This window comes from Corythoichthys intestinalis, chromosome 10 (genome assembly GCF_030265065.1).
Source record: "Corythoichthys intestinalis isolate RoL2023-P3 chromosome 10, ASM3026506v1, whole genome shotgun sequence".
Lineage (NCBI taxonomy): Eukaryota > Metazoa > Chordata > Actinopteri > Syngnathiformes > Syngnathidae > Corythoichthys > Corythoichthys intestinalis.
This window is the reverse complement of record NC_080404.1, coordinates 55,033,702-55,048,184: the sequence shown is the minus strand read 5'-3', so window position 1 is coordinate 55,048,184 and position 14,483 is coordinate 55,033,702. Positions and strand designations below refer to the sequence as shown.

The window sequence follows — 14,483 nt, the reverse complement described above, 5'->3', positions numbered from 1 at the left end:
AATCTACTTCCGTCAGCGAGGGCATTGAAGATGAGACGTGGCTGGGTCTTTCAGCATGACAATGATCCCAAAAACACAGCCAGGGCAACAAAGGAGTGGCTTCGTAAGAAGCATTTCAAGGTCCCGGAGTGGCCTAGCCAGTCCCCAGATCTCAACCCCATAGAAAATCTGTGGAGGGAGTTGAAAGTCCGTGTTGCCCAACGACAGCCCCAAAACATCACTGCTCTGGAGGAGATCTGTATGGATGAATGGGCCAAAATACCAGCAACAGTGTCAAAAGCTTGTGAAGAATTACAGAAAACGTTTGGCCTCCGTTATTGCCAACAAAGGGTACATAAAGTATTGAGATGAACTTTTGGTATTGACCAAATACTTATTTTCCACCATGATTTGCAAATAAATTCTTTAAAAATCAAACAATGTGATTTTCTGTTTTTTTTTCCCCACATTTTGTCTCTCATGGTTGAGGTTTACCCATGTTCACCCATTTTCAAGTGTAAAAACTTTTACAACAACAAACAATTAGTGGTTGACTAAATACTTATTTGCCCCACTGTATAGGTGGACCTCTAGTTGTGACGTCTCCGGAGCGTCCATCCGCTAACTTCCTGTCTTTTCTTTCCCCAGTGGACGCCGCTAGGCTTCAGCGTGCCCGTTCCTGATACCCAGCTGGATATTAGCAAGGAGCGCTTCGACGGCACTGTCCTCAAATCGGCCGGAAAACGCCACAGTCTCAAAATGGAGGCCCCGGACCAACAGCTGCCAACACGGGTCAGTCTAGCTGCAGTCATTCGTGTTGACCCAATACATGTGTTTTTTTAGCTTCTAATACCGATTCTACTACCCGGTTGTGTTTATCGGATGATACCGATACCATATTTTTTAAAAAACATACAAGCAAGAGAAGATGGATGGATGGATACAAATTTTTTTTTTTCCTTTTAGTACTAAATTGCTGCAAAAGTAACCTTAATGTAAAGTACAGTGGTACCTCTACATACGAAGTATGTACAATAAAAGCCTAACCCTATCTCAAAATACTTACTGAAAAAGAGAACATTTAAAAAACAATCATCATGTCGAAATAATTAATGTATTAAGTGCAATTTTATCACATTAGTACATTAGCCTAGCTCATGGGCTAATCACTTTTGCTAGCAGAGTAGCCAACTTTTCCGTTTTCCTTCTAACAAAGCTAGCCCGCATTAGTAGCTACATTAGCCAAGCTCATGTGCTAATCACTTATGCTAGGAGTAGACTATACAAGTTACTAGCCTACTTTTGCCAGTTTTCACTACTTCGGCCAAAGCTAAACCTCATTAGTAGCTATGTTAGCCAAGCTAATGCAATCATCAATTTTGCTAGCAGAATTCACAAGATCACTCCTTCTCCCCATTTCCCCTCCTTCTGATATAGCTAATACCACATTAGTACGATAGCTTAGCTCATGCGCTAATCAGTTTTACAAGCAGACGACACAAGTTCGCTAGCCTACTTTTTCCAGTTTCCTCTTCTTCTAACATAGCTAACGTCTTTATAAGTGCTTATTTCGTCGTAATATCACATTATTGCATTACCTTAGCTTATGTGCTAATCACTTTTGCTAGCAGTGTAGCCTACTATTCTCCGTTTCCCCTCCTACTAACAAAGTTAATCCACATTTGTAGCTACGTTAGCTTAGCTCATGTGCTCATCGCTTATGCTAGTAGTAGACTACACAAGTTGCCAGCCTACTTTTGCCTGTTTTCCCGGTTTCTTAAGAAGCTAAACCACATTAGTAGCTACGTTAGCCAAGTTCATGTGCTCATCACTTTTGCTCGCACAATGCACAAGATCACTATTCTTCCCCACTTCCTCTCTGATAAAGCCATAACCACATTAGTACGATAGCTTCGCTCATGTGCTAATCACTTTTGCTAGCAGACGACACAAGTTTGGTATCCTACTTTTCCTCGTTTTCCCTCCTTCTAACAGAGCGAATACCATATTAGTATGTTAGCTTAGCTCCTGTGCTAATCACTTCTGCTAGCAGACGACACACAAGTTTGCTAGCCTACTTTTCCTCGTTTTCCCTCCTTCTTCTAACAGAGCGAATACCATATTAGTATGTTAGCATAGCTCCTGTGCTAATCACTTCTGCTAGCAGACGGCACACATTCGCTAGCCTAATTTTCCTCGTTTCCCCTCCTTCTAACAAAGCTAATACCACATTAGTATGTTTGTTCAGCTCCTGTATAATTATTTTAGCTATCAGATGCAATCTCACTAGCCTTTTTTAAGTTTCGTCTCTTTCTAACAAAGCTAACGTCTTTCTAAGTGCACGTCATTGTCATTATACCACATTAGTAGCTAGTAGCTGCTTGCTAGCGGTCCCCTTGTTTTCCCCTCCATCTGACAAAGCTAATACCTCATTAGTCCAGAAGCTTAGCTTATGTAATTGTTTTTGCTAGAAGACTACACAAGCCCGCTAGCCTACTTTCCTGTTTTCCCGCCTTACTTTTATTGATGCAACACTACTAATCATAAGTAATACTGCATCGGGTGGACCTTCTTCTCCTGCAGGTGAAGAAGGAGGAGGTGGAGGAGGCGCTCACTAAGGTCAAAGCGGAGACTCCGGACGACCAACCCATCAAAGAGGAGGGACTGACGATCAAGCAGGAAGTGACGGATTCAGAACAAAAAGTAGAAGTCAAGACGGTAGAGACGAACGGCAAAACTGAGTGCTCCGAAGAGGATGGCCTCCTGGTGATGACTGTGGAGGATCGGCAGAAGAGGCTGCCTTTCGGCCCCGCTGACCTTCTTTCCGGCGCCACCCTGTTAATCGGCGACAAGGTGCGCTTCAACGTGGCCACCAATCGGGAGAGCAAAGAAGAACGAGCCACTCTTGTGGAGATCCTCCCGTCTTCCTTCGAAGAATCCACGGAACAAAGACGACACGTAAGTCCTCACGCTAATTTTCGGGGTAGTTCCGGGTCACTTCTTGTTGATTTTGGGGCAGTTCTGAATAACTTAGGTCGACTTTTTCTTGATTTTTGCGGCACTTGTTAATTTTGGGGTGTTCCCGCATCACTTTCTGTAGATTTACGGTCACTTTCTCTTCACTAAAGGCATTTCTGAATTCAGGACCTTTTCGGGTCACTTCCATGTTAACTCATGGCTGCCGTCGGGTTAGCTAAATGTCCAATGCATTTTTGGATTGAATCTTTTGAGTAGAGATCGACCGATGTATCAATCAGACGATATATCGGGCCAATGAAGGACTTTTTTCAAGATCGACCATCGCCCAATGTGTGGCCAATATGATAGAATAACTTATGTTAGCTGCTTGGATGCTAATCTTTTTCATTATGGTTGACCGATATGTTGGCTAACTACTATATCGGGCCGATATATGGACTTTTTCCAAGATTGACTATCGGCCAATATGTAGCCAATATAATAAAATAACTGATGTTAGCTGCTTGGATGCTAATGTTTCTCATGATGGCCGACCGATATGTTAGGTAGTTGCTATATTGGGCCGATATATGGACTTTGTTCAAGATCAGCCAATATATAGCCGATATAATAGAAGAACTTGGAGTACGTTAGCTGCTTGGATGCTAATCCTTCTCATTATGGTCGACCGATATGTTGGATAGCTACTATATAGTGACGATATAGGGACTTTTTTCAAGATTGGCCATCTGTTAATATATAGCCGATGAAATAGAAGAACTTATGTTAGCTACTTGAATGCTAATTTTTCTCATCATGGTCGCCCAATATGTTAGCTAGCTACTATATCGGGTTGATATATGGACTTTTTTCAAGATCGCCCGATATCGGTCGATATGATAACTTATGTAGTGGGGATCTTTCTTATAAAGGTCGACTGATATATCGGGGCGATAGATGGACTTTTTTCAAAATCTGCCATATATAGCCAATAGAACAGAAGACCTTATGTTAGCTGCTTGGATACTAATTTTGTCTCATAAAGATCAACAGGTTAGTTGGCAAGCTAATATATCGGGCTGATATGTGGACTTTTTTTCAAGATCGGCCATCAGCCAATGTAAAGCCGATATAAAAGAAGAACTTATGTTAGCTGCTTTGATGCTAATCTTATCATGGTCGACTGATATGTTGGTTAGCTACTATATCGGGCCGATATATGGACTTTTTTCAAGATCAGATTCAGAGATTTGTTTGTCATTGACATCAGCTTTCACAAGATGACAACAGATGACAATGAAATTCTGTTCGATGAGTGAGTATCGGGCCGCTGCAGACGGTCCGCGCCGCCAACTTCTTTCTTCTTCCGAAATTACAGAGCAAGTTACAAGTAGACACACATATATCATACAACATAGCAGGGATATGACACGACGCACAGGTCACGTGCAGGGATTTTTTGTTGTTTTGAAAGGAAAATTATAATCGAATTAAACCGAATAAGTAATTTAAAATGCCCAAATACGGTTGGTCTTGTGTCAAATTCACGCTCCTCATTGCGTAGGCAAGACCTCAGGTCGCTTAAGCCATTGCCAATAGTCGCGGTCTGCCTCGACAGTTCAGTCACCTGGCGCAAGATTACATCCACTTTTCTCCATCCTTCCTCGGACCGAACCGTGAGTCCATGGAGCCAGTTCTCGATCCGAGCCTCGACGCGGTCTTCCAATGCTTTGAATCGCACCGTTTAATCCGTGGTCAATTTGTTGATTTCCTTGAAAGCCGCCGTCTTGGAGCAGGGCACCTCCTAAGCCAAGCAGAAGGAACCCCAGGACCGTCACGCCAAACAGCCAAATATCCTTGATATCTTCCACAGATAGGACAGCAAGACACGCTGGCTTCCAGTGATCCCATGAATCTCTCACATATGCAGCTGTGAAGGTCCCATCTGGGCAAGACGGCACTCATTATGCACCGTGTCTTGTTGAAAAAATCTTGTCAATTGCGCTGAGAGCAACTACTCACATCCATTTTCATATGAGAGACCAGCACAGTTGATCCACAGAGGAAATACAAAAAAAAAAAGCAAACAGACTAGACTGACGAAGATAGCAGCAGCAAGCAGGAGCAGGGAGGAAAACACGTCCGCACCCGTCTAAGGCAGGAAGAAGAAGAAAGATCGCCCGATATTGGTCGATATAATAAGATAACTTATGTTCTCTGGTTGGTTAAAGGTTGACCGATACATCGGGCCAATATATGGACTTTTTTTCAAGATCTGCCATCGGCCAACATATAGCCAATATAATAGAAGAACTTGTGTTAGCTGCTTGGATGCTAATCTTTCTCATGATGGTCGACCGATACAGTATGTTGGCTAGCTACTATATCGGGCCGATATATGGACTTTTTTTTTTTTTTCCAAGATAGCCCGATATCGGCTGATATAATTAGATACCTGTTATTTTAACTGAGTGAGATATTTCTTATGAAGGTCTACCGATATATTGTGGCGATAGATGGAATTTTGCTAGATTGGCTGATGTCAGCTGATAAATAACCAATGTAAAAGAATAAATGTTATAACTGCTTGGGTCTTGAGCTTTGTTAATTATGATTTTGCACCACCTAGTGGCCAGTGTCACAAAAAGTAGTAGCAGACGGGACGAAACATTTTTAACCTCCTATATAGACATTTATATGATGAGTGTTTCAAATTCAACCTGTTTTAAAAAAAAATTGGCATCAAATTTCAGTTTTAAAAATCTGCTTTAGACATCGGGAATCAGCTGAATTATTGGTTTTTTTTTTTTTTATTTGTTTTGGCTTTGGCCTTTGAAAATCCCTCAATTTTTGAGTCTTTTCTAACACATCCGCAGGGGATCGTCATTGAGTTCTCTGAGGACTCTGGACTCATTAAGTGCACGCAGAACCCTCAGCTCTTCTTCTACTTGTCGGAAGTCATCGGAAAAAGAAAGCTGGAGCTCAACGAGAAGGTGGAGTTCAGCGTGGTCCCGGTAAGACGGCGCGTGGCGGGGATAGAGGCCGATGGGCAGCCTCTATGTTGACGTCTGGCCATTTTGCTTCCAGCATGAGGAAGCGGCAGGTGGCCACCAGGCCATCCGAGTCAGACCTTACTCGTGTACTGAGAGCGTGTTCCTACCAGCCAAGAAACTAGGCGTCGCCACCACTGGCAAAGGAAAGGTAAGATTTTTCAATTTTGGCTCTTGATCGGACAGGAAAAACAGGTACCTCGGTTTTCCTCCTCAGATGACCATCAAGCTGGCCAAGGCTGCGGAAGACTCCAAGTAAGTAAGTCGGTCGGTTCCGCGCGGGAATGTTCAGATTTACCGTGACAATTTTTTAATCCGTTAAAGGAAGGCGCAGCTGAAGACGGTGGTGAAGCAATTGCGATCTCAGGACAAGTCCCGCTCCGACAGCCCTCGCCGCAGTCCGGCCGCGCCCAAAGACAAATTCGGACGCGAAATTCAAAAGCGCCGGAGCCCCAGCCCGGACCATGAGCGCAGAAGCAGCTTTCGCGGAAGGAGCGGGAGTCGAGAACGGTAAGCTTGTCGAAAAAGGTAACCAAAAATTTGAGACGGCGAGAACCACAAGTGGTATTTGCTGTGTGGCAAAACGGATTTTGCCATGTGGCATTTTTTTCACCATGTGGCAAAATCCATTTTGCCATGTCATGGCAAAAAAATGTGACATGGCAAAGAAAAAATGCCATGGATTTTGCCATGTGACATTTTTTTCGCCATGTGGCAAAATGGATTTTGCCATGTGGCATTTTTTTCGCCATGTGGCAAAATGGATTTTGCCATGTGGCATTTTTTTTTTTGCCATGTGGCAAAATGGATTTTGCCATGTGGCAGTTTTTGCCTCGTGGCAAAATGTGTTTTGCCATGAGAAAAAATGCATTTTGCCATGAAAAAAAAAATTATTTCGCCATGTGGCAAAATTGATTTGCCATGTGACATTTTTTGCCAGGTGGCAAAATGGATTTTGCCATAACATGGCAAAATGGATTTTGCCGCCTGACAAAAAAAAGTCACATGGCAAAGAAAAAATGCCATGGATTTTGCCATGTGGCATTTTTTTTTGCCAGGTGGCAAAATGTATTTTGCCATAGCATGGCAAAATGGATTTTGCCGCCTGACAAAAAAAAAAGTCACATGGCAAAGAAAAAATGCCATGGATTTTGCCATGTGGCATTTTTTTTTTTGCCAGGTGGCAAAATGTATTTTGCCGTAACATGGCAAATGTATTATGCCGCCTGACAAAAAAATGGCACATGACAAAGGAAAAATGCCATGGATTTTGCCATGTGGCAAAATGGATTTTGCCATGTGGCAAAATGGATTTGCCATGTGACATTTTTTGCCAGGTGGCAAAATGGATTTTGCCACAACATGGCAAAATGGATTTTGCCGCCTGACAAAAAAAGTCACATGGCAAAGAAAAAGTGCCATGGCTTTTGCCATGTGGCAAAATGTTTTGCCATGAGAAAAAATGCATTTAACCATGAGAAAAAAATGTATTTTGCCATGTGGCAAAATTGATTTGCCATGTGACATTTTTTGCCAGGTGGCAAAATGTATTTTGCCATAACATGGCAAAATGGATTTTGCCGCCTGACAAAAAAAAGGCACATGGCAAAGAAAAAGTGCCATGGATTTTGCCATGTGGCATTTTTTTGCCATGTGACAAAATGGATTTTGTCATGTGGCATTTTTTTGCCATGTGGCAAAATGGATTTTGCCATCTGGCAATTTTTTTTGCCATATGGCAAAATGTATTTTGCATTGTGGCATTTTTTTGCCGTGTGGCAAAATGGATTTTGCCATGTGGCATTTTTTGCCTGTTGGCAAAATGTTTTGCCATGAGAAAAAATGCATTTTGCCATGAGAAAAAAATGTATTTTGCCATAACATGGCAAAATGGATTTTGCCGCCTGACAAAAAAGTCACATGGCAAAGAAAAAGTGCCATGGATTTTGCCATGTGGCAAAATGTTTTGCCATGTGACAAAATGGATTTTGCCATCTGGCATTTTTTTGCCGTATGGCAAAATGTATTTTGCATTGTGGCATTTTTTTTTCCATATGGCAAAAGGTATTTTGCCATCTGGCATTTTTTTTGCGATGTGGCAAAATGGATTTTGCCATGTCGCATTTTTTTCGCCATGTGGCTTTGCCACATGGTAATAAAATGCTATGCATTTGCCACATGGCAAATACCACTTTTGGTTCTCGGCCCTGCTGAAAAATTGTACTCAAGGAAGAGTATTGTTTCTCAAGTACGATCAAAGTGTTCTCCCCTTCAAAGGGATTGGACGTCTACTTGTGATAATGCCATATTGCGAGATCATCGTTTGCGTGATCATTGTATCGCTTGCTAAAGGTCTCGAGAACGTTCCCGGAGACGGAGCAGAAGTCGGAGCAGGAGCTCCAGCAGAGAACGGTTTGAAAAACGGCGACACAGAAGCAGCAGGGAGCGAGACGACGCACGCAGAAGCAGCAGGGAGCGAGAGGACGCACGCAAGAGGAGATGGGAACGCAACCCGCCTGCCCCGCGAGTGGACGACGAGCTAGCCAGGAAGAAGCGAGAACTGGAGGAACTCAACCAAATGATCGCCTTCAAGAAGTCGCTGATGGACCCCCGGGGACCGCAGCCAGGACAGCGGACGTGCATCGAGTACGACCACGGCCGAATCGCCAACCCGATGGCCGAATTCCGGCCGGTGCGTTCCATTTTGAAGAAACGGAGCGAGGACCGGGAATACCCGCGACGACCATACGACGATCCGTACTACGACGGGCCGTACTACGGTGCCCCTTTCGTACCTCGTCCTTACGACGATCGTCCGTACGGACAGGCTTTGTACGGGAGCTCGTCCAACCGCTACGACGTTTACGACGAACCCTACGACGAGCCGTACCGCGACCCGGCGGACAACGCCGGACCGCTCGACGCTCCCTACGCGCCGTCTTCGTCGACGTCTACGCCGCAGTGTCCGCCGGCCGAAAGTCCGGCGCCGAGCTCGACGCAAAAGCCCCACCTGGATCACTTTCTGGATATGATAGAAACGGAGGACGTTCCCGAAAAGCCGGCGGAAGAGTTTCCTTCTGGAGACGAGCTTTTGCCGCACGAGCGGGCGCTGAAAGACGGGAAGGGATTCTCTAAGATCCTCGGCCTGCCCAGAGAGTCGCCCGGCGGCAACGAGGACCGTGAAAAATCGCTTTTGGTAAGTCGGGAAGTCAACTAGAAAATGCAGTTTCTCCGGGGAAATTGCTCACTTCCTAAAAATTTTGGAGTTACTTCCTCGTTAACTCATTGGCAAACCCAGAATGAACTCATACAATTGCCCCAAAAACAACAGAAAGTCCATTTAAATGTACAGGAAGCGACATGGTAATGCACCAAAATCTTAAGGACCTGAGTAGTCAATAGGAAGTGACCCAAAAATGCCCTCAAATATCCAGTCCCTGACAAGTCTTGTTGCTTATCCATTTTTTTTTTTTTTTAGAAACAATTGCTAATAACCGACTTTTAATGATTCAATTGGTTTCAGAAATAGCTCATATGAAAGCTAAGACCCTCCCAAATGATGTTGAATGTACAAAAATATATTTGTTTCACTGAAAAAAGATTGATCATTTAATGAAGACATAAAGGTCAAATTTTGGCAAGACAAAAGTTTTGTCGCCTACAGAAAGTAGTGTGAAAATTGAACAAAAAATGTACTTCAAATACAAAAATATGTTACATAACAAAGCAAATTAAGTAGTGGTGCTGTGAGTTTCAAATTTAATATTTTGTATAGGTCTGCAACGATTAATCGATTAACTCGAGTATTCGATTAGAAAAAAAAAGATTCAAATTAAATTTTGTTGATTCGAGTATTCGTTTGATTACTGTGGCGTTGTAATGGTTTATTTTGAAAGTGTTTGCATTCCTTTTTATTGATTTGAGTGGATACACTGCCCTCTAGTCTGCCTCATTTTACATTGGTGAATCCAGCTGCTCCATGTTAAGACATAAGCTAAGTTTTTGTTTGAGCTATTGTTTTTTTTAATGCATTCATAATTTTGTTTATCAGTATATTTAGCTGTTTTTTTTTGTGGGAATATGTGTCTGAACCGTTTAAGAGCATTGTAAAAAAAAAAAATAAAAAAAAAAAAAGTTTGCGTTTTATAGTATTTAAGCTAGCAGACTTTTGCTATGTAAGTTAGCCGATTGTTCTTTTGTTAAACATAGACCCTTATTTATTTTTTATACCGTTTGAGGCTCAGCTCAGGAATTTTCATTTTTCATGTTTCTTATCCGATTACTTGATTATTCGACAAACTAGTTAATCGATTAATCGACTACTGAAACAATCGATAGCTACAGCCCTAATTTTGTAAGACTTCCATGGGCTTCGGCAAGGATTCATACAATTATTGATGAGGTCATCAGGAACATCAAAGAAACCAGTCTTGCATGCCTCCCAGAGTTACTCAACATTCTTGGGTTTCGTCTTCCATGCTTCCTCTTTCATCCTGTTCATGTCTGGTGACTGGCCAGTCCTGGAGGATGTTGATGTTCTTTGCCTTGAGGAACTTTGAGGTAGAGATTGAAGTATGCGATGGAGCACCATCCTGCTGCAGAATTTGTCCCTTTTTATGGTTAGGAATGTAAGAGGCAGCTAAGATTTGTTGATATTTCAGACTATTTATCTCTCAGGGTGCAGACAATTCAGAAACCGTGTGGCATTTACCAAGGCCCACAGCCTGTCAAAAGGATGGACGCTGGGAAAGTGGCAAAAGGTGGATTTTTCAGATGAATCGTCCATTGAATTACACCACATTCCCCACAAATATTGCAGGAGACCTACTGGAACCCGCATGGATCCGAGATTCACTCAGAAAACATCATTACCAAAATCGTGGTCTGAAGTTACATCCAGTATGGGGGTGTGCGAGAGATCTGCAGGGTGGAAGGTAACATAAATAGTCTGAAATATCAACAAATCTTAGCTGCCTCTTACCTTCCTAACCATAAAAAGGGACAAATTCTGCAGCTCCATCGCATACTTCAATCTCTACCTCAAAGTTCCTCAAGGCAAAGAAGATCAAGATCCTCCAGGACTGGCCAGCCCAGAAAAAATGGCACATTACAAAATCCATTCTGCCACATGGCAAAAAAAAAAATGCCACATGGCAAAAAAAAATGCCACGTGGCAAAATCCATTTTCTCAAATGGCAAATAAAATGCCACATAGCAAAATCCATTTTCCCACATACCCAACAAAAAAATGCCACATGTCAAAATCAATTTTGCCACATGGCAAAGAAAAAATGCCACATGGCATAATCCACTCTGCCACATGGCAAAAAAAGGCACATGGCAAAATCCACTCTGCCACATGGCAAAATCCATTTAGCACGATGCAAATTCATTTTGCCACATGGCAAAAAAAATGCCACATGGTGAAATCCATTTTGCCACATGGCAAAAAAATGCCACATGGTAAAATCCGTTTTGCCACATGGCGAAAAAATGCCACATGGCAAATACCACTTTTCGTTTTCGGCCCTGCTAAGAGAGCAAAACATACCTAATTTAAAATTTTTTAACAAATTGTTATCGCGACAGGCCTACCCTTCGGTGGAAAAACCATCCGAGAGCAAGAGGGACCCCTACAACCAGATCCAGACTCTGTTGCGAACCATCGGGCTGAAGCTGACCACCGGGGACGCTCCTCAGAAGTCGTCATCCGCCGAAAGGGAGAGGTCTTCGTCGCCTTGGGAACGGCCGGTCGGAAGGGGGGCGCCTGAGGCCGACGTCGCGCCACCCCCGGAGTCGTCCGCTCCCGAGCCGGCCCCCAAAAAGAAAAAAATCTCAGAGTACGAAGAATTTCTGGATCAACAAGAGTTGGAGATGCTGAAGAAAGCCCAAGAGCTGCAAGATCTTACCAAGAACATGGCGGGCAAGTCATCCACGCCCAGACCGCCACCCGGGCCCCCGCCCGAACATTACCGGCATCCGTCTCCTCCACTTAACTGGCCCCTGGAGGTTTTCCCTAAAGCTCCTCCCGCTGCCGCGCCCGGGGGCCGTCTTCCTCCGGGACCGCCTCCCGGGCCGCCTCCCCGACGTCCCCCCGGACAGCCCCTTTTCACGGTGTCGGGCGGGGCCGTTGGCGGCTCCGACCCCGTGCGAGGAACTGGTGGCGCGCAGTCAGAGGTGCGATTATGACACGTATTACATGCACTTGAAAAATGTACTTTTAGAACGCTATACTTTGTCCTTTTATTTGAGTAGATGTGCAAAGAACCTATTTTTTTCTAAAGGTCAACTGACATATCGGGCCGATATATGGACTTTTTTCCACATAAACCGATATCGGCTAATACATTTGCAGCTAAACATGAATACGGCTACTCTTACGACGCTTCTTTTTTCTAAAGGTCGACCGATATATCGGGCCAATATATAGATTGTTTTTAAGATTGGCTGATATCAGCCTGACTAATAGAATAACTTGTGCTTGCTGTTTATTATAGAGGTTGACCGATATTTCGGGCCGATCTTTTTTTTTTTTTTTTTTTTTTTTTTTTTTTTTTTTTGCTAGATCGGCCGATATCGGCCAATACATTGCTGCAGCTAAATATGAATATTGCTCCTCTTACTCTGCTACTTTTTCGAAAGGTTGACCAATATATCGGGCCCATATATGGATTATTTTCGAGGTCAGCCAATAATGTTGCAGTTGAACATGAATGCCGCTAGTCTTACGGCACTACTTTATTCGAAAGGTCGACCGATATATCGGACCCATATCTGGATTTTTTTTCAAGATCGGCCGATAACAGCCTGAATGATAGAATAACTTGTGTGCGCTGTCTGTTATAAAGGTTGACCGATATATCGGGCCGACATATGGAATTTTTTTCTAGATAAACAGATATCGGCCAATATAGTTGTAGCTAAACATGAATACGGCTACTCTTACAACGCTTCATTTTTCTAAGGGTCAACCGATATATCGGGGCGATATATAAACTTTTTTTTCTAAATAAACTGATATCGGCCAATACAGTTGCAGCTAAACATGAATACCCATAGTCTTACGCCGCTACTTTATTCGAAAGGTTGACCGATATATCGGACCGATATATGGACGTTTTTCAAGATCGGCCGATAACAGCCTGAATGATAGAATAACTTGTGTGCGCTGTTTGTTATAAAGGTTGACCAATATATGGAATTTTTGTCTAGATAAACCAATATCGGCCAATGTAGTTGCTGCTAAACATGAATACGGCTACTCTTTCAACACTTCATTTTTCTAAGGGTCAACTGATATATTGGGCCGATAAATGGACTTTTTTCTATTTAAACCGATATTGGCCAATACAGTTGCAGTGAAACATGAATACTGCTAGTCTTACGCCACAACTTTATTAGAAAGGTTGACCGATATATCGGACCGATATATATGGATTTTTTTCAAGATCTGCCGATATATGAATAATAAATAGCTTATGCTAGCTGTTTGCTTGATAAAGGTCAGCCGATATATGGATTTTTTTCGTGACCAGCCGATATCGGCCGATACAGTGTTGCAGCTAGACATAATACCACTACTTACTCCAGTACTTTTTTTCTAAAGGTCGACTGATTTATCGGGCCAACATAGGGATTTTTTTCCGATATTGGCCAATACAGTGTTGTAGCTAGACATGAATAACGCTACTCTTACTCAGCTACTTTTTTCTAAAGGTTGACCGATACATCGGGCCGATCTATGGATTTTTTTCCTAGATTGGCAGACACCGGCCAATACAGTGGTGCAGCTTGACGTGGATACCGCTACTCTTGCTCCACTACTTTTTTTCTAAAGCTCGACCGATATATCGGGCCGATATATAGATTTTTTTTAAAAATTGGCCAATATCAGCCTGAGTAAGAGAAGAACTTATGCTCGCTGTTTGTTAAAGGTCGACCGATATATCGGGCTGTTATATGGATTTTTTTCTAGATCGGCCGATATAGTCCAGTACAGTGTTGTTGCAGCTAAACACGAATACCGCTATTCTCACGTCGCTACTTTTTTTCGAAAGGTTGGACGATATATGGCCCAATAAATTGATTTTTTTCCTATATCGGCCAATACAGTGTTGCAGCTCGACGTGGATACAGCGCCCCTTACTCCGCTACTTTTGTCTTAAGGTTGCCCGATATATCGGGTCGATATATGGATTTTTTTTTATATCGGCCAATACAGTGTTGAAGCTAAACATGAATACTGCTACCTTTACATGGCTACTTTTTTCTAAAGGTCGGCTGATATATCGGGCCGAAATGTGGATTTGTTTTTCTAGATCGGCCAATACAGTGTTGCAGCTAGACATGAACACCGCTCATCTTACGACACTTTTTATTTTAAAGGTCGGTCAATATATTGGCTTGATATATGGATTTCTTTCTAGATCAGCCGATATCGGTCAATACAGTGATGGAACTAGACATTAATACCGCTATTTTACGCCGCTACTTTTT

At 42.9% G+C, this 14,483-nt stretch overlaps 1 protein-coding gene across 2 annotated transcripts in view; it reads left to right on the top strand.

Annotated features, from left to right (window-relative positions):
- The window catches only part of si:dkeyp-121d4.3 (uncharacterized), a 55,191-nt gene that overhangs the window by 27,265 nt on the left and 13,443 nt on the right, over window positions 1-14,483 (top strand). For both annotated transcript variants that reach the window (XM_057847621.1, XM_057847620.1), the window contains exons 12-19: window positions 628-771; window positions 2,563-2,937; window positions 5,814-5,951; window positions 6,025-6,138; window positions 6,205-6,242; window positions 6,312-6,497; window positions 8,340-9,183; window positions 11,577-12,164. In XM_057847621.1, the coding sequence (XP_057703604.1) occupies window positions 628-771; window positions 2,563-2,937; window positions 5,814-5,951; window positions 6,025-6,138; window positions 6,205-6,242; window positions 6,312-6,497; window positions 8,340-9,183; window positions 11,577-12,164 (2,427 nt within the window). The remainder of the gene's footprint in view (window positions 1-627; window positions 772-2,562; window positions 2,938-5,813; window positions 5,952-6,024; window positions 6,139-6,204; window positions 6,243-6,311; window positions 6,498-8,339; window positions 9,184-11,576; window positions 12,165-14,483) is intronic.